At 38.6% G+C, this 19,681-nt stretch overlaps 1 protein-coding gene across 9 annotated transcripts in view; it reads left to right on the forward strand.

Annotated features, from left to right (window-relative positions):
* PCSK5 (proprotein convertase subtilisin/kexin type 5) overlaps positions 1-19,681 on the forward strand; it is a 464,549-nt gene that overhangs the window by 248,889 nt on the left and 195,979 nt on the right. For all 9 annotated transcript variants that reach the window (XM_077966251.1, XM_028835254.2, XM_077966252.1 and 6 more), the window contains 2 exons: positions 17,223-17,340; positions 19,144-19,332. In XM_077966251.1, the coding sequence (XP_077822377.1) occupies positions 17,223-17,340; positions 19,144-19,332 (307 nt within the window). The remainder of the gene's footprint in view (positions 1-17,222; positions 17,341-19,143; positions 19,333-19,681) is intronic.

Raw genomic sequence — 19,681 nt, forward strand, 5'->3', positions numbered from 1 at the left:
ACACAGAATTTAGGAATTTTACCCTTATTGTTTTGCCTGGTAGATGATTTACCGTAACATCTCCATGGGAATAGAGAAACCCTGATAGCAAACTCTGCTTAATCATGGCTTCATCTGGAGTCTTTCATCCCAAATGCCCACTTGTCTCATCAGAATGTTCAACTCATGCCTACCGAATATGTGATGCTCAAAAATATTTTCTACAAATGAAAAGTGATGATTTCTCTCTGCCTGTCCTTGACTGAATGGTGGTATTAGGTTTGTTAGGTTTTTGGGGGTTTCATTTTGTTTCGTCCTTTCATCCCTGTTAGTGTTAAATGCATGCGGTTTCACACTTAAAAGCCATTCTCAAAATAGAATTAAAATGATGGTTGCACTCTTTGCCTGTTATCTCTATACAAGATGTAATTAGTTAACGAAGAGAACTACATTTGGAGTGGTTTTGTGATTTTGCCAAAATCTTAAGAGCCTTTAAATTCAAGTAGAAAGTCTATTAGTGATATTTTCTGTGGCCTTTGAGGAAGTCAATTAGAGTTTTTGTACTTTGGTTTTTGAGGAATGTGGATAGCTAATACTAAACATAATGAGAAGAATGAATTGAATGAAAAGTGCTTTGAAATGGAAAATCCCAAACAAAAAGAGTCTTAAAACTATATTTTCATACGTGAAACTTTCTACTCCCTAAAATGAGAATAAAGACATGGAACTGTGATGTGAATTAAAATGTTTTTTTGGGTTGAAAATTAATTCAGTTACCTGGAGTGGGCTACAGAAAATATATCAAGGACTTTATAATAAAATATTACTAATATGTCATCAATGTTTTTTAACCGTTAATTGTGTATCAATGATAATGCAACTATACTTAAATTCTGTTTTGCAAATTAATTTAAATGTTTAAATGTCACCTTAAGTTCAACCTGCTAAATCTTTAAAGCTGTAATTAATTGCTTCAACTTAGGAACTAATGATAGAAATCTGAACTCATTGTAGCCTATCAACAGCCTATCAACTCTAGTAATTGATATACAGTGTAAATCTGTGAGTTTAAAATATGATTTTTAGCAATGTGTAAAAGCATCTACATTTAAGAGAAAGTAGACATCTCTTCTGTGTAATCACCTGAAGAAATTCAAATCTCTAATTCTAATGACACTGGACTTTAGGTATTTGTAAAACTCTTCTTTCAGCCCATGACTTTGACTATTCTTAATAACAGCAACTCTTATTATTTTGTGGTTATGGTTGATATTTTAGGCAAAGATATATGTCGTCAAGCTCTAGGCTTGTGATTATAGAGGATGGTGTCAGTCTAAAAGTGTATTTTGACTATAAAGTAATGAAATTGAACCACTCATAATTGGATTCTGAATTCAGTTCCAAAATAAGATGCCCAAAAATGATTTAAGTCAAGAGAGTCTTAGCAAAGTACACACACACACCCCTCTACATTCCTTTTACAGCCTATTTTGAAATTCAACAATCATCTTCTTATTTGAGGTTTTGTATTTATTTAAAACAAAAAATTCACTCAGCTCTGAACTCAGTGGTTCAGTGGTTGGGCTCCAGAGTCCAGCAACATGGAAGTGAATGCCAGCTTTACACAGTATATCTGGTAATCTTCATACATTCTTAATCAACTTTATTGAGGTAAATTTACATACAATTAAAAAACACATCATGTGTACAGTTCAGTGAGTTTTGACCTATGTATACATCCATGTGACCATCACCACAATCGAGTTATAGAAACCTCTGTCACTCTAAATAGTTATTCTGCACTCCTTTTTCATCCTCTATCCTCCTGCCCTGGCAACCACTCATGTACTTTCTGTCCCTATAGATTAGATTGTCTTTTGTAGGCTTTCATATATATCGAATTATTTGAAACCAGCTTCTTTTTTGCCATATAAGATTTTTGAGGTTCATCTGTGTCGTTAAGTAAGTCAGGCATTCCCACCATAAAAAAGAATGAGATTATGTCTTTGAGGGAATGTGGATGGAGCTGGAGGCCATTATCCTTAGCAAACTAACACAGGAACAGAAAACCAAATACTACATGTTCTCACTTATAAGTGGGAGCTAAATGATGAGAACTCGTGAACACAAAGAAGGAACAACACACACTGGGGTCTACGTGAGGGGGGAGGGTGGGAGGAGGAACAGGAGCAGGAAAAATAACTATTGGATACTGGGCTTAATACCTGGGGGATGAAATAGTCTGTACAACAAAGCCCCATGACATGAGTTTGCGTATATAACAAACTTTCATAGGTACTCCTAAACCTAAAATATAAGTTAAAGAAAAGTAATGTTTTAAATTTTTAAAAGTATATCAGGCATTCATTATCTTTTATTGCTATCTAGTATTCCACTGTATGAATATACCACAATTTCTATACTCATTCACTTTGTCATGGAACATTTTATTGTTTTACTGGTTCCGAGTTAGTATGAGTACAACTGCTCCAAATAGTTATGTACAAATCTTTATGTGGACAAATTATAATTTTTAAATATTAGTTAGAAAAGTCCTCTTCAATTTGAACAATTGAAGAATAAGGGAGCAATCCAAGAGGCTAACTAGATATAGAGCATTTCAGGCAAGATGAACAGCATGTACAAAACCTGTTCAAAGAAAAACAAGAAGGCCATCCTAGCTGGGGTGGGGTGAGCAAAGGGAAGAATGAGGAAAATCGTATCATATAAAGAATTTAATGCCTCTCTTCATTCATAGTATGCACTTAAGGAAAATTATTTATGAGCTATATGTCATGCATTCTAATATAACATATTCAGTTAATATTCTGCTCAGATTTTTGCAATATAAGAATCCAGCATATTTTATATAGAATTACAGATGTAGATGTATATAGAGCTATATCCATTAACATGGAATTTGTATTTTAGAAATGAAATTTGGTCCCTAGCCCTTTCAAATATTCGACTCCCTACATTATAGTCACATATATCTTGTGACACTTCTTTTCTCTTCTTTGTAGTCTGTTTTCTCTAATTTGGGCTATTGTTTTCATTTCATATTGTCAGCGATTTTAGTTGATGGTTCTGGATAAATTACTAACCTCCTTATTTTCTCTTTTTTATAAGATTACTTGGATTTCAGTAAACAATAAATGGCCTCAAAGGTGTTGGAAATAGCATAATCTGCCAATGATTATGAAGTATATTAATGTCATATCCCTAACCTAAATAAAGCATAAATAAGTACAGTGAAAGGGCGAAAGGTGTTTGAGAACTTGAGGGTTACCAAAAGTTGGAGAACCAAGCTTATCTGGAATACTGTAGTTTCTTTTAGTTTAAACAAATGCCTTCTTTTGTTTGTGTTTCCTGGGGACTGGAAATTATAACTGGAGGAGACAGCTATGGTGAAGGCAACAGGTCGGGGGAAGGAGCAAAAGAGAGGGCCCAGTGTGCAAAAAAGACAGGTATGGTGTGATGAGGAAAGTAATCTAAAAGAAATCAAAAGCAGAGCTACTTGAATTCTACAGTTAGGAGTTCTCATTTCATTTGAAAACCATTTTGGAGCCGCTGCAGTGATTGAGAAAGTGAGCTAGATAATAGTAATGACTTTCAAGCAAGTTGATTCAAGTTGCTAGTCTGATGTCAAAAAGAATATTATTTCTTACATTGATGGTGTGAATCTATTGTTCCTATGATATGTCTTACAAAATGGCATGTATGTAACAAATTGACTGGTTGAAATGAAATTGTCTTGCAGTGATCATTTTATATTATTTTAGTATGCAGTTGTGTATTCGTGACCTTAAGACTGTGACATTCAGCGAAATTTTTTATCATCTCTTGGCCTTCTTCTAAATGAGGAAAGTTGTAGAGTTGGGATATATAATCATCTTTGCTACATCCCACTTTCGTTTTTTAAGAAGAGAAAGAAGTGCTTTTTGAAATGACTCTTTAATAAACCCCGGGCAAAGGGAGTGGTGACAAGATTACTTCTTGAAAAGTATCAGATCAGAAATTGTGCTTTGAGAAGCCTTCACATATTTCCTTTGACCAAAGTCTTTTCGTTGGTTGTTATTGCTCACCATGACCTCCAAAAAGCCATCTAACTTCTGATATTTGAATTTCTTTTTAGCATACAATTGTAGTCTTTGTATTTGCCATATAACCTTACAAACATTTAAAGAAAGCAAGCATACATAATTGTGGTTAGCATCTTGAGTTGATGTACACGTGCTATGCAAGCAGAATGACAGAAGCTCTTAGGGTTTATAAATGACTTTTCCTCCTTCCAAAGTATTGTATTCATATTCTTTTTCTAGGCCATGAAGCCAACTTAGAATTTTCAATAGTCTTAAGAAGCTATATTGTTTTTCTGAACCCACCAGAGGTTACAATGTATATGCTTTCTTAATATACTATGTGGGATGGTTTTGTCAGGAAATCATCTGCTTCTTTTCTTGTTTTACCTTCAGAAGTACATTTACAGCCAAGGTAGAAGATATGTATCCAGCTTGGTTCCAAAGTTCAATACTGTGCATCTTAGAAGCCTAAAACCCCCACTGAATTGCAGTCACATATCATGAAAGAATCAGAGAAGATAGCTAAAAACATGAGAAATATCTGATTGTTTGACAGAGCTGCCACACTTGGTTTCATAGGTTGTTAACTGCACAAGGGAGCCAAACTAAAGGGTTGAGTGGGTGGGGACAGAAATCTGGCCTTGGATCCAGTCACCAAGGAATGTGCCGTGCCCTGCGGTGGGATGATGTCCACCTTAAGGAAAGAGGTACCTTTCTCTAATCAACAGAAGCCCCACATGGGCATCCCCGTTGCATGGAATTCTGTTGTGATTTCTTCCAGAGCTATCAAAGGCACAGGTATCTTTTAAGAAGTATGCAACCAGAGATGGTTCTGTTCATTTTAACCTGCAGCCATTGCTTCAGTCTTGATACCCACAGAACCTATTTCTTCATTGGCAAAGTAACTCAGTGTTACTAGAGTTAAATAAAATTTTGCAATATCTGTCCAGGAGCGGTGGCTTAGGCCTCTAATCCCAGCAGTTTGGGAGGCTGAAGTGGGTGGATCACGAGGTCAGGAGTTCAAAACCAGCCTGGCCAACATGGTGAAACCCCATCTCAACTAAAAATACAAAAATTAGCTGGGCGTGGTGGCGGGCGCCTGTAATCCCAGCTACTCGGGAAGCTGAGGCAGGAGAATCCCTTGAACCTGGTAGGTGGAGGTTGCAGTGAGCCGATATTGTGCCACTGCACTCCGGTCTGAGTGACAGAGCAAGACTCCATTTAAAAAAAAAAAATTGCAATATCTGTGACTATTTCATCACTATCTTTATCACCAGCTCTCTAAACAAAGTTTGAAGTAAAATCTCAGAATCTTAAGTGAGCATAAGTGCTAAGCACAAATCTATAATTCTTTCAGGTACTTTTTTTACATTCAACAAAAATGATGGAAGCTTCTTGAATTCAAATGTATGATTCTTTCATTTGAGTTCCAGTAGAAGATCCATATTTGGGGTGGAGTCCTTGTAAATATTGGCATATGTAGGATACATGAGCCCAGAGCAGGGGTGAAAAGGCTTCATTTGAAGTCTTCCATGATTATCATCAACCTGTCTTATGAACATACTCCCCATAGCTCATTTTTTCTACCAAGGAATAGAGCTTTCAATGTGAAAGGAATAAACTGCGATTGAGGTAAACAGGAGAAACTCTCTCATTGAAATTAATACATGCATATAAGTTTGGATTCTGGCATCAGATATTCCTAGCACAGACTGTAGCACCAGTTTCATATCCCACATCAGGGACAGAGGACTCTAACTTGCTGTGACCACACCGAGACTGTGGTGGTAAGTGAGCCCTGTGGAAACTAGTTGAGGATCAATAAGAGGGCCCAAATAAACAGGAGGAAAGGGGGCTTATGATTACATCTTTTCCAAATTCAATTTTAGTAAAGATGGCTTAGCCTATCCTATTTTGTTGTCTAGAGAGATCTTTATATTAGTGCCAATGTCTGTAATATAAACCAAATCCAAAGGCTCAAAAAGAAATGCTGAAAATTAATCCTTCCCTGGTTCTATGCATAACTTCCTAAGTCCGCTGCACCTAGCACTATACAGTGAGATTCCAGGCAGTTGCTTTGCAGAATCCATCTGGATACATCTTCTGGGAAATAAATAGATCCAGACTCTTTTTTTTTTTCTTAGAATCTCAATTCAGACTCTTTACACATGCTCACATCTTGCTAGCCTTTGGCATTTCAAAGCAATTAAACTTCTATCACATGTCCCAATAATGGCTTCAACAGGCTTCATTTTATGGTGTTATACCAGGAGACGCAGTACACCCTGAAATTTCCAGAGTCATCCTTGGAAGAGCCAAAAAGAAAGCTATTGTGATCACTGCTGGATGTTAACAAATGGGAAGTTGCTCTTTGATACTCAATGTCATTCTTCAATCTATAAGTGCCACAGAAAATCCCTGATAGAAATGACCGAAGAAGGTCATTTCTCAGCAAGAATAGGGGAAAGTGTTAGGGACAGGTGTTAAACTTTCCTTCCAAGTCCAACACATGATGTTTTAATGAGTTCTGAAGTTTTGAAGATGAGAGCAGTACTGTGTGTAGTTGACTTGGACAAGACAAAGTTATGTAGATGATTTCCTAATATGTTTTCCCCCTTTATTACCTTGCAGGGTTATTCTGAGGATTATAATTGATTTGAGTACCTTAGTGGTAAGAAATATTGTATGTCTTGTAGACCACAGTAATCAATGGATAAATATATAGTAGAAAGAAATTCTGAAGACTTGAGTTTGAGTTTCTATGGCTTTGCACAAGTTCTTTTCGTGTTCATGAGACCTAGTTTCTTCAGCTAGAAAATGTGAATAATACTATCTTGCTAATAAGATCGTTTTGAGGATTTTATTAGCTACTGTGTAATAAAATACATATGTGAGATATGAATTTTGCCTCCCCTGTAAAATTTCCCCCCAGCCTCTCATTTTGAGAAGCACGCTCAATGCATTAAATGTGCTTCAATTGTAGGGGCAGTAGGATTCAGAAATAGACAAGTCAGTGCATTTTCTATTTTCACCTTTGTACACTGAGCATGATTTTTCATTCAACTCAGTCAAACCCTGATTCTATCCTAACAATGCTGTATGTACTTAACACCTTAAGGAATGTGCATTCAGGCTCCGGTCTGAGTGACAGAGCAAGACTCCATTTAAAAAAAAAAAAATTGCAATATCTGTGACTATTTCATCACTATCTTTATCATCAGCTCTCTAAACAAAGTTTGAAGTAAAATCTCAGAATCTTAAGTGAACATAAGTGCTAAGCACAAATCTATAATTCTTTTCAGGTACTTTTTTTACATTCAACAAAAATGATGGAAGCTTCTTGAATTCAAATGTATGATGCTTTCATTTGAGTTCCAGTAGAAGATCCATATTTGGGGTGGAGTCCTTGTAAATATTGACATATGTAAGATACATAAGGAAGTATCTAGACTTCCTTCTTTGAGTGATAATGCAAGTGCAAGTTTATTAAGGGAACTTTTATCTTCTCAAAATGTTTCTGTAAGAGAAGCAGAAATGTTGGGGATAACCATATAAAAAGATACTTACATCATATACTGTGCAGTCAACTCTCATTTCTTTTGCTCCTGGCATGAGGGAAGGGGTATTTGAGAATCATGCCTGTAGACTCTCAGGGCCTATGCTGGAGATGTTAGCCTAATTAACCAGACTTTGCCAGGAGATGCCATCCCTAATAACCTAAGTGTTCTCAAAGTGTGGTCCCCGGACCAACAATATACCAGCATCACCTGAAAGCATGTTAGAAATTCACATTTCTGGGCCTTACCTCAAAACTCCTGCATCATTGGGACCGAGCAGTGTGTGCTTTAACAAGTCCTGGGTGATTCTGATGCACATGCAAGTTTGAGGACCACTGTCCTAAGTCGCCCACCATATGTAATGAATCACCTTCTCTCTTGTGCATCTGGAAGTGCCATCCTTAGAAGAATAAAATGCCATCCCTAGAAGAAATGAAAAAGTAGTCTCTCAAATCGTGTTTTTCCTGCTGTTTCAATAAGGAAGTTGTGAAAGGTTTTCCTCAGACATCTCTCTTTTCAGTAGCTGAGCCATTTGCTCCCAGCTACATCCATTCTCTTTTCTGTCAATTGGACCATGACCCTATGTTTTCAAACTTCCTATCACTCTTAAAGGGGGAGAAAAAAATCCGAAAACCTTTTCCATTCTACTGCCTTCGTTCCATCCCTCCTTTCACAACTAAAAATTCCCAGCAAGTAGTCGAATTAGCTGCATCCATTTCCTTACTGTTCATTCAGTCCTTCCGTGATTCTTTGCAATCTTGTTTCTACTTTTATTGTGTCTACTTCCGCCTTTGAAGAGAAATTATTCTACTTCCACCTTTGAAGAGAAATTATTCTTTGACCCATCTCCTGCTTGCCATATCTGAAGACCTATTGTCTTCCTCTAGGATTCATGCTCTAGATCAACCCAGTCTAGATCTCTCTTTCTTTTTAGTGATGTACAGATATAGCCCTGGTTCTTTGACTCTTTACTTATTCTTTTCTCCCCTTCTTTAACCTTAGCCATTCCCTGAGGTCTGTTGTTTACAGAGGGAGAGAGGGAAGGAGGGAGTTTCTCTCTTTCTTCCTCTCTCTCCGTCCCTCCCTTCCTCTCCCATCCTCTTAATGCCACTGCTTTTCTTTCACGTGTCTGCCTTTTTTTCAGTTACAAGTATCATGTCTTCAGTAAAGATTTTCAGTTGTACGTCTTCAACATTGACTTCAACCATTACCAATCTAGAATCTCTGCACAAGGCCCTCTCTGTGTCATTTACAGCTGAGAACTTCTAAAACAGAAGCTGTCAATCATCTTTCACAAAACAACTTCTCCCCAAAGCTGACCTCTGTTGTCACGGGATACCCTTCTGGCCATCACGGTGTTCTTGAATCCTTGGTCACCTCCAGTTTTAATTGCAAAACTCCATTGCTTCTTCCTTACCTGATCTCTCATTTCGAAAATTCACCATTCCCATAACCTGGTTCATAATCTCACATGCCTGCACCATTGCAATAGGTTCCCTGCCTCAGTCCTTCTGCCCCTGATATCCCGTATAACAAATCCCAGACTAATCTTTCCAGAATATCAATTCAATTATGTCATTTCCTTGATCGTTGGCACTCATCGCCTCCAGAGTAAATCGAGCCATGCATTCCAGGACCACAGAGCTTCCTTGAAAACGTCACCATTCCAGATATCCTGGTCTCATTACCTTTTCTCCATGAACCCAAATCTTACTGAAGGATTTAAGGGCCATCTCAAGTCTTATTTTTTCTAAAAGGACATCCAGTTCTCAGTAATGGCTTACTTTTCATAAATTTTACAGAAATTTCCCTACTGATATCCATTAAGCTTAAAAATTATTTGAGTTTCATGAAAATAAAGGAAATGCTCCTGAGAAGCCTAACATAGTGGCAGAAGCTGAGAAGGATATGTGGTAGCTTTCTTCTCAGTGAAATGGTGACATTCCCAGTGATGAGGAATAAATTTTTCTTTGTTCTTTGCCATCATCACCTCCAGCAGCGGGTGAAGAAGGCTCCTTGTGAGGTGAGCTGATGGATGTGTAGCTGGATGAAATAACCAAATCTTTGTAATTACTGTTAACCACTGAGTAAACAGGCATTCACTTGAAATAAATGTCAACTAAATTTTCTATTCCTTTATCTTACGAGAACTTAAGGGAAAAGCAAAGCAAAACTAAAGGAAAATTAAATAAAGAATTATCTAAAAGTAATATGTAAATAATCCACAAACAGGAATTTTGGCTGCCGGCTAACCAAACTCCCATTTCATTCATTGTTTGCTCAAGTTTTACATCAAGAAGATCTAGGCTGGGGAACTGACATCTGGTCAATCTAATCTTCAACTAGCCTTTACCCAAAGGCCCTTGTGGTACATTTTCTATCTTGTTCTCATCTTTGTCCAGACAGTCATTCCTAAAAACAAGCAAAAATGGGATCTGGATATGCTGTGGGTTACATGGCTCGGTCTCCCCAGGCTGGTATAATAGTTTTCCTACTCCTGTTCAAGAAATACCCATTAATTACCTTAAGCAAATTACTTGCCTATTGTAACCATGCTGGGAGCAAATAAATGAAGACTGGTCAGAAGAAAATAAGAAAATAATTTGACACTTTTTTCTTTTCTTAAAATGGAAAGAGGTCCTTGACAGAAAGCAGACATATCTCCTTCTTGTTTTTACTCTGCAAATGAAATAAATAGTAATAAATATGTTTCTGTATGTGCATATAGAATATAATAAATTGTGTGTGTATATATAAACATTATATTCCTATATGTATAATGAAGTACATCGTACATGGAGAAGAGGAGCTCTGCAGTATTTTCCTAGTCTGTACTAAAGAGCCTATCTGACTATGTACAGCTGCTGACCAAACCCATCCCCAAGAGTAGCTTTGAAGTGCAGGCCCAGGAGACAGTATCTGGAAACTTTCCATGTGCAAGTTCTCAGTAGCGCTGGTGACGGCTGGCATGTTTGGATCTGGCTGGAGTTGTTATGAGAGCCTGAGATTTTAGGAAGAGCAAGGGAAAAATAAAAAACAAACCAGGCAGCCGGGCGCAGTGGCTCACACCTGTAATCCCAAAAGTTTGGGAGGCCGAGTTGGATGGATCACTTGAGGTTGGGAGTTCGAGACCAGCCTGGCCAACATGGTGAAAAGCCCATCTCTATTAGCCAGGCATGGTGGCGCATGCCTGTAATCCCAGCTACTTGGGAGGCTGAGGCAGGAGAATCGCTTGAACCTGGGAGGCAGAGGTTGCAGTGAGCTGAGATCACACCATTGCACTCCAGCCTGGGCAACAGGAGTGAAACTCCATCTCTAAATAAATAAATAATAAATAAATACCAGGCAGCAGAACACAGGTGCCAGCTGCTCCATTGTACTACCCCCAAGGGAGTCTGGATTTTTGCAGTGAGAAGCAGAAGAAAGCATTGCAACTATAGTTCTGAATCTCTAAGGAGCTCATGCTCCTTTCGCCCTGAAATATAAGAGTACATGAAGAGGAGAGAGCGGAGGAAGGGAATGAGACAGAGGAAGAAGTAGGTGTTTCTGGGAGCATTCTGGCTTTCCACTGTCAGATATTTAGGTGTGAAACTGCCAACAGGAGACTGAAAAGTATCACTTCCCACTTTTTCTTTCTTCCTTAGGAAGCTTCATTTTGTTTTCATATTTAGCTGTTTCTTTTTACATTGTAAAAAAAAAATTAAGTGTTTACATTATGCCTGTGGGATGTGGCAACTTGGGAAAGTGTCCCAAGGTTCTCTCAGTTGCACGCTCTCCTGTCCTGCACATTTGGCCGGGTTTGATTAGTAGGTGAGGGAGGCACAGGGTACGTGGTGGGAGCAGTTATTTCAGAGCAGGTGGTTCAGCACATTGAGGATCAAAGAATCCCAAGGTGCTAGGACTGCAACAGCTGCAGGCAGCTCTTTGATCTCTGGTTCGGAATTTCTACCCAGCCCACAGATCAAGCAGCCCTCCTCAAGACAGGAATTTAGGTAACTACCTTTTATTCTGGTGGTTTACTTATAGGTAGATGAGAATAGCAACAACTTGATTGATGGCAGCTGACACCCAGCAATCGTGGTTGTCTTTGAGTTCTCCTGCAGTATGGTCTCACCCTCTATTCCCTGCATACTTACTCTCCCCTTCCCCTGCTGACCATTCACCCGACTGTAGGAATGCTGGTTTCCTTGGTGCCTCAATGAACCACACAAAGACTTAATTATCTAACTAGGATGCTCAGTCCTGGCCTCTGCAATGTGCTACCTTCGTCTCCACCTAACTAAATCCTACACATGCATGAAAGCACAATCCAAATATGGATCACTTTCCCCTCAGGTTACTTTAGGTTACTGCAGATTTGGGTTCACATGGATTGAGTACTCACTGTACACCTGGTTCCATGAGGTTGCTTCCTATCCCTTGTATTTGACTGATTTCTTACTCCTTGGATGTCCTTTTATACTTACAGCAATTATACATTTTGGTGCTTTTGTTTCTCAAATTATAAAGTTATTCTTGTCTCACCTCCTACTTGAGTGAGAACACAAATTATTTTCTGTTGCATTTGGATCCCACTGTTGAGTATGGTGTTGAATACAGAGTAGGTGCTTTGCAACCTGAGTGATATGATAATTAATTGGATCAATTTTTAACTTACATTGGTGAAGTATATTGAAACAGATGCTTTCAAATAATCAAATAATTGAATCTAATTTATCGTCCATGTTTCATAGTTTGATGGTTATGTGCATCTGAACAAATAGAAATATAGGTGCAGGATGCCTGACTGCCCTCTAGGAACTAGATTATTGATGTTAACAGTTGGGAGAGTACTGGCTCTCCACAGTACTGTCACATTCCGATTTCAGTTGCATGTACGGTGACCAGTCTCCTGGTTTGCCCAGGAATGAGGGAATTTCCAGGGCTCAAGCATTTCAATGCTAACATCAGACAGCCCTGAGCAAATGTGGACATTTACTCTCCCTGGTCATAAGGAATAGAGAGGTATTTTAGCTATGCTTTTACATTAAATACTCAGTAATGGACAGTTGTTACTAAGTTGCATTTTTTTCAGGCATAGGCCAAATTTAAAGTTTCTCCTGGGCTGCTTGGAGAGAGTTTTTGGTGCTGCTTGTTGGCCTTAATTTGTTTGTTTGCCCTATTTTATGTATTTGCGGGACACTGCATAATACTGTGTTTTAGCAGAAAGGTCCTCTTTCACTTTAGGAAGCTCAAACTGTTTGTAACCAGTCAATTCCTTGTAGAGTGATTTACTGATAATCTGGTTAGTGTCATCATGAATTATCCATTCAGTGTAATTTTGTAAAACTGTTAAATAGCTGGTTCCAGTAAGGACCATCCACTAAAAGAGATGAACATATACCCAATTTTTCCTGGTTACAGCTTCTTATGCCCAGAAACTTCTATTTTTTTTTTCCTGCTGAGCTTTCTAGCTTATCTTTAGAATAGAGTCTTTTAGGCCTCCTAGCTAAAGCTGTTGTGTATATTAACTGAATCTGCTTTCAAACTACGCAATTACCTACTTGTGTGCCTAACGATTATCTTCTCTCAGCACTTCTGGTCTCATCAGAAAATGAGAATATACCTGCCAGAGAATATTAACTATTTTCCTGTGTTCTCTTGTCCATCTGACTATTCCAAGCAGGGAAGCCTTTGGATACTTTTGAATAAAAACTAGCTGTACTTCTGGTGCAAGATGAAACGGCTTTCCTGAGCTTACGTGCATACATGAGGCTATGTGTGAGACCTCAGTTGATATCTTATACCTATCAAAATGTAAACAGCCCTGAACTCTAAAGGAACAGATATAACGGTAGGCAAGTTTTGCAAACTTCCTTTATTGAAACAGAGCTTGTCCTACCTCACTCCACTAAAAAACAAATTTACTTTCCGAAATGTACTCCAGTAACTTTGCTTCAAGATCTTTAATTATTCCATATACGTACTTTGTTCCCTCAATATGTTTTTAATATTTGATTTTTGAATTTTAACTAAGGTTAAAACTGAATTGAATGTTTCTGCCCCCACTCTTAGGAATGAAAAATTCTATTTGAACTGGTCAGGATTCCTGTTCACACCAATGTTAACAGTGCTCTGATTTCATGCAATTCTGCATTTTACACAGTGCTTGCACAGAGAGGCTTCCTCTTGATCATCATAAAATTATATTCAGGCTCAGCTTTTGCTCTGAACTGGGCATGAGAAATGTGCATAAGTAAGATTGCTTTCTTTATGGAATGGCCATATTGTAACCAACCATTTGTACAGTATATTTGCTATAATTGTACTTTGTAAAATGTGAATATTGGCTCTGTCCTTGAATAAATTTCAAATGTTAAGGGTGACTTTACAGAAATCAGTAATAAAAAGAACAGGTCTCTTAATTTCCCCTTACAATTCCCTAGTAAACACTTTATGACACTTGGTGAATTAAATAACATTTCTCTTCTCGGTACCATTCATTCATTTCACAAATATTGATGAAAGCCCTGCTCCAAGCCAGGCATTTCACAGCCCCTGGAGAGACTCATACTCTGAACCCTTGGGAGCCCCTCAGGATAACAGTAGATGAGCAAGACAGACTTGACTCAAATGGTCACCCAAAAAGTCAATGTTTCTCTCTTTATAGGTCATTTTGAGTATGAAAATTTTATGTAAAAAAATTGTCAGTGCTTCCAAACTGCTTAATGGCTCTTTCCCCTATTGACACCAGATTTTGAGGGAGTTCATCTGCCCAACACATTTATTGTGCAATTTCCCTTATTGACATATTGACCTTCATTGATCTACTCAGCAACCAGTTTTCTTGTTTATTAATATTATATTGATATGAAGTTTTTTTTTTCATTGACCAGTCTGCAGTTTAACTGTAGCTAGTCAGCCTCTTTTCTAAGCATCTAGTTTGAGTGTTTCATGAACAGACATTGTCTCTGGAGGGTAGAAATTGAATTGGAAAAGGAAACAAATTTATGGCCTTCATAAAGTCTCAAGGTGCGTTTCTACTTAACTCAAGTGGTTGTTTAACAGGCATGAAGTGTTTGCTGTATCTGATTGTTCATGTTAATTTATGTCCTCATGGTTGTAAGGTGAACAGTTATGGAGGAGGGGAGGTGGAAATAGGAGCCAGTGCAGCTGAGTGCAAGTGTCGCACTCAGGTGGGGCACGTACCTGGTATTGCAGTGACAGCTCTAAGCCCTTGCCCTCTCCAAGTCCCCACCTCCCTTCTCCATACCCCCAACATGCAATCAAATCTTTCATCTTACTTCCCTAAACTGAAATAAAATGATGAGTTGTGCTAGTTTAAAACCACTTGACCCTAGCATGGGGGATATTTAAGGACGATCGGAGGTAGAACTCCTGACAACATCTTTCAATTTCAATTTCCCCGGGGTGGGGGAAAAGTCCCATCAACTGTCCATGATGACCTGGTATAGGCTATATGGTTAAATGATAAGTAAGAATATAATGATTCTCATGATCTCCACTGTTTAGTTCCTTAAGCCCAAATTTGACATTTTTTCTGTATCATGTGAGTACCTCTGTCCCTTTTTAATGAACCCTCATGATGTTGTGGAACTAAAACTAAATATTCAGAATTTTTCATAAAAGTTATCAACTTGTGATAAGGTTTTTGATAACTTTCATTTTGTTTACTCTTTTCTGGATAAGATGTTTTACAATGAATATGCTTACTTTTTAATTTAAGAAAAATAATAAAAATTACAGAAGTACATTTTATAAAACTCCTACCTATATCCGTGCCATAGCGAAGTAGGTTCACTTTTTTTATTTCGTATGTCCTATCTGGCTAAGTACCTCTTATTAAAGTAAGGTGACCTTACATTATTATGGTTCTTTACACAGATTTTTCACATGGAGCTTCCTGAACTTAATAATGTAGATGACGTAGATCGTAACATCCCAAAACAAGGAAAATGTGTATTATTTTTTCTTGTTTGCTGAGAATTATCAGCAAATAAGCATGAATAAGTCAGTATTTTTCATCCTAGCACAATGTTGCTTTTTTATATACTATAATTTATTTGTCCTCTATGTGCATCAAGTTCTGTTAACTTAGAACACATAAAGAAACAAGACCCAGTTGCTGTCATCAAGCAGTTTATAATGCAGCTGGAGTCAAAAGACATATGCTGACAGAGGGAGTTAATTGGCAATGCAATTGATGGCACAGATAAAAAGTGCAGTGCCTGATAACAGTGTGTGGCACATCAAAGGCATTCAAGAAATGACGGATGGATGGAGGGATAGATGATGGATGGATGGATGGATGGGCAGAAGGGCAGATGGACTGACAAATTAATTAGTTACCAGAATAGAAAGGAGAAAAGTCCACTGGTCACAGATAGTCGAATTTCAGTAAATGTCTTTTGACTATTTCATGGGTCAGAGAGTACTTCAAGAAGGAAAAGATAGACTAGCCAGGCCTTCAGGAACTTATAAGAGTAGGGCTTAACTCTGCAGAGAGAAAGAAAGAGGGGTTGTGAGGCCAAGTGCTCAACCTGGACAACGGCAGGGGGGCAGAAAGAGTAGCTTCTGACTAGGGTCTCTGAGAGTGGCCTTCCTAAAGCAAAAGGTTTGGTGATGAGGTGGTTTTGCAGGTAGAATGGAACTACATCTGAGCACACCTTGACCATCAAGCTAATGTATTTACGTAATCCATAAGCATGGGCAGCTATATAAATGTTTGCGTAAAGTCATTCATGTGATAATAAAAAACGTTTTAGGCAAAAACTGGAAATAGGACATAGTGTTGAATATAAAGTTATAAGAGACAGTTCAATAAGAAGTGGAGATTTTAAGTGCCAACTGGAATTTTAAAGTATTTTTAGAAAGATCTGTTGCACATGTATATATTACTGTATCAACCAAGTATTCCTATATCTAATTGAAGTTTCTGAGACAGTTACGTCAAATTCAGCTTTAGATCAATAGGTATGCTAACTGAGAACCAAAAGATCCAAAGACTCGAAGCTGGCATGAAAGTCTAGAGGCCTCCAAATATTTCATGGATCAAGTTTGATAAATTTTGTATATGCTAGAAGAAAGGTAATAATTTATGTCTTCTAAGGTAGTCAACTTAATTACTAGACATGTCAGAACATTGGTATCATCACTTAAATGCAAGTGATTGAACAGGGTGGGCCCTGGAGAAACACTATGTGCATTAGAATCTAGTTCGACCAGTGACTTGCTAGTCAATCTTGGCCAAGTTTTTCTCTGTTCTTCAGTTTTCTCATTAATGAATGATGATAATAATAATGGCACTAACTTCTGAAGATTGTTGGGAGGACTAAATGTAAAACTGTAAACTAGTGCCTGGCATGGAGTAACAATTCATAAACGATAGGCATATTACTGGTAGTGATAGACAATCAGTGAAAACTGTACATATGTCTTATTTTCTTGACATGATTATATATTTGTTTTGCTGGATTTATTTCTCAAATCATTGCTGGAAACTTAGCTAGGATCCCACAGGGGTGTATCTGGAGTCTCCACTGAGTGACTTTATAATTCGACATATGTAGCTTAGTGAAGCTGACCAGTCTCTTGCTTTCCACAGTGAGCCATCTATATGGATTTGGACTGATGGATGCAGAAGCCATGGTGATGGAGGCAGAGAAGTGGACCACCGTTCCCCGGCAGCACGTGTGTGTGGAGAGCACAGACCGACAAATCAAGTAATGCTTGCTGCTGGCAAACAGCATAACAATGCCCCAAACTACAGCAAGCCAGTAAATTGCTCAAGACAGCCCCTTGTTGCACACAGAAGCCAAAAGCTTCTGTAGTATCTCTCTAATGTGACTATGAAATGGTAATAGAATGACTAGGATTTTGAGCTATTAAATTGATACTAGTATAGCCCAAGAATCCTTCAAAGAAAAGCATCTTTTAAAAAGGGATTGGGGGATATGCTTACCTCTGGGCTATTGAAGGTTTTCTACTGTCGCTATTTCTATTTGATGGTGCAAGTATTCTCCAGAAGTCAGTGTACTTTTAAAAACTGTAACTACTCTATACCGCGTAGTTATCCAAAGAGTGATGCAAAATGTACAGTCAATGAGATTGCAGTTTACTCACAGCTTTCAGGGCCTATTCCCCAGTTTTAGTGGCATAGACTTGGAGGCTGTGCTGACAAGGTTTGCCAACAGGATTCTATCTTAGTAGGCTTATTAGTGTTTTGCTCTTGGCTTTCTGTTCAGAGACTTTTCTCTCTGAAAAGTATTTTTGAACCTTGGCTAATGTTGAAACTAGAGACATTGTCATTCTTGAGAAAATGTGTTGGGAAGCAGAAGTAAACCAACTAAAGTTGTTTGAGTTTATTTTCATTCTACTCTTGTGGCAAAGAATGAGAGAGAAAAAACAAAAGGGTGGAAAGTGAACCAGTGTTTGTTGAGCACTTACTATGGGCCACGCCAAGGGCTAGAGACTTCATGTATGTTTTCATGTTAAAGCTGTGTAACAACTTGGGCGTTACTCTCATTTGAAAAATGAGAAAATGGGATCAAAGGAATTATGTATTTATTCATTCACAGACTCTTTCACTAAGTAACTATTTTTCTCCCACTTACTGAAAATTAAGCACTGAGCAAAATATTAGGAATAAAAAGGAGAATAAGTAATACTTCCTACCCTTGTGGAGGTTACAGTCTAATGGAGGCATCACACCAAAAATATAATAAGTAAATAATTATAAATTATAATAAATGAATGTTGGAAATTTTAACAATGTAAAAAATAAGAGATGGGGGACGTATTTTCACCGGTGGCTCGATGAAGGTCTCAGTGAGGGGAAATTTAAGCTTTGACCTTGAAGGAAGAAGAGTTAGCCATAGGGACATCAACAACAACAAAAAAAAAGTACTTCAAGCAGAGTAGTGTGTGTGAAGTCCCCAAGGTGGGAAACTTGAATTATCCCAGAGGTTGAACCTGATGCCATTGTGGCTGCAGCCCAGTGTTCAAGGGGAACTGTGGCACAGGAAGAAGCTAGAGAGGAAGACGGGAACCTGTAGGCAAGAGGGAAGAATGTGCTGGCGGGTTACAGAGCGAGGAATGTGAACCCCCGTTATGCTCATCCCCAAGCCTCCACTGTACCACAGTACAGTGGTTCTCACAGTGTATCCCTATCACCTGGGAACTTGTTAGAAATGCAAATTCTTGAGATCCATCCCAGACCTACTCAATCATACACTCTGGGACCAGCAGTCTGTGTTTTAACAAGGTGGTATCAATGCACACTCAAGTTTGAGATCTATTACCTTCATGAAGATGGAAGACCCTTGTTCCTTTTTCCCCTCTCCCTTGCATCTTTCCCACTAACTGGTAATCCTTTCAGTGACCCAGTTATTTTGGTGATAGCACTGTTGTTTAGTATCCAGCTATCAGCTGCTTGTCTTACATTGTAAGTTTATTCCATGCCTCCAGCTTCACTCACCTGAGCTCTATGGTGTCATTTGCTCAAACTCCCTCTCTCTCTGTTACAGGACAATCCGCCCTAACAGTGCAGTGCGCTCCATCTACAAAGCTTCGGGCTGCTCGGATAACCCCAACCGCCATGTCAACTACCTGGAGCATGTCGTTGTGCGCATCACCATCACCCATCCCAGGAGAGGAGACCTGGCCATCTACCTGACCTCGCCCTCGGGAACTAGGTCTCAGCTTTTGGCCAACAGGTACAGCAGTGGTCTCTGGCCACCAGTGTAGTAGTCACAGTGACACTCGGCTATGCCTTAGGGAGAAGGGAACAACTGCTGCTTTCATCTACCCTGGGAACCAGCAGAGGGGGCACCTAGATGTCAGGATCTCACTGATCATAAGTAGAGAGTGTGAAGCTGCCTATAATCTACAGACTTGGAAAAGTGGGGCATTTAATAGTTGGCTAAGAAAAGGATGCAGGAGAAAAATTGAAGGCCACTTGTCCTTTATCCTACAAAAGAATTGCAGAACACTGACTCGTAAGGCCTCTGAGATCCCCTCCCCCACCATTAAGTATCTGCTGCCATTCGTTACAGATTAACCGAA

The sequence above is a fragment of the Macaca mulatta genome, chromosome 15 (assembly GCF_049350105.2).
Source record: "Macaca mulatta isolate MMU2019108-1 chromosome 15, T2T-MMU8v2.0, whole genome shotgun sequence".
NCBI classification, from domain to species: Eukaryota; Metazoa; Chordata; class Mammalia; order Primates; family Cercopithecidae; genus Macaca; species Macaca mulatta.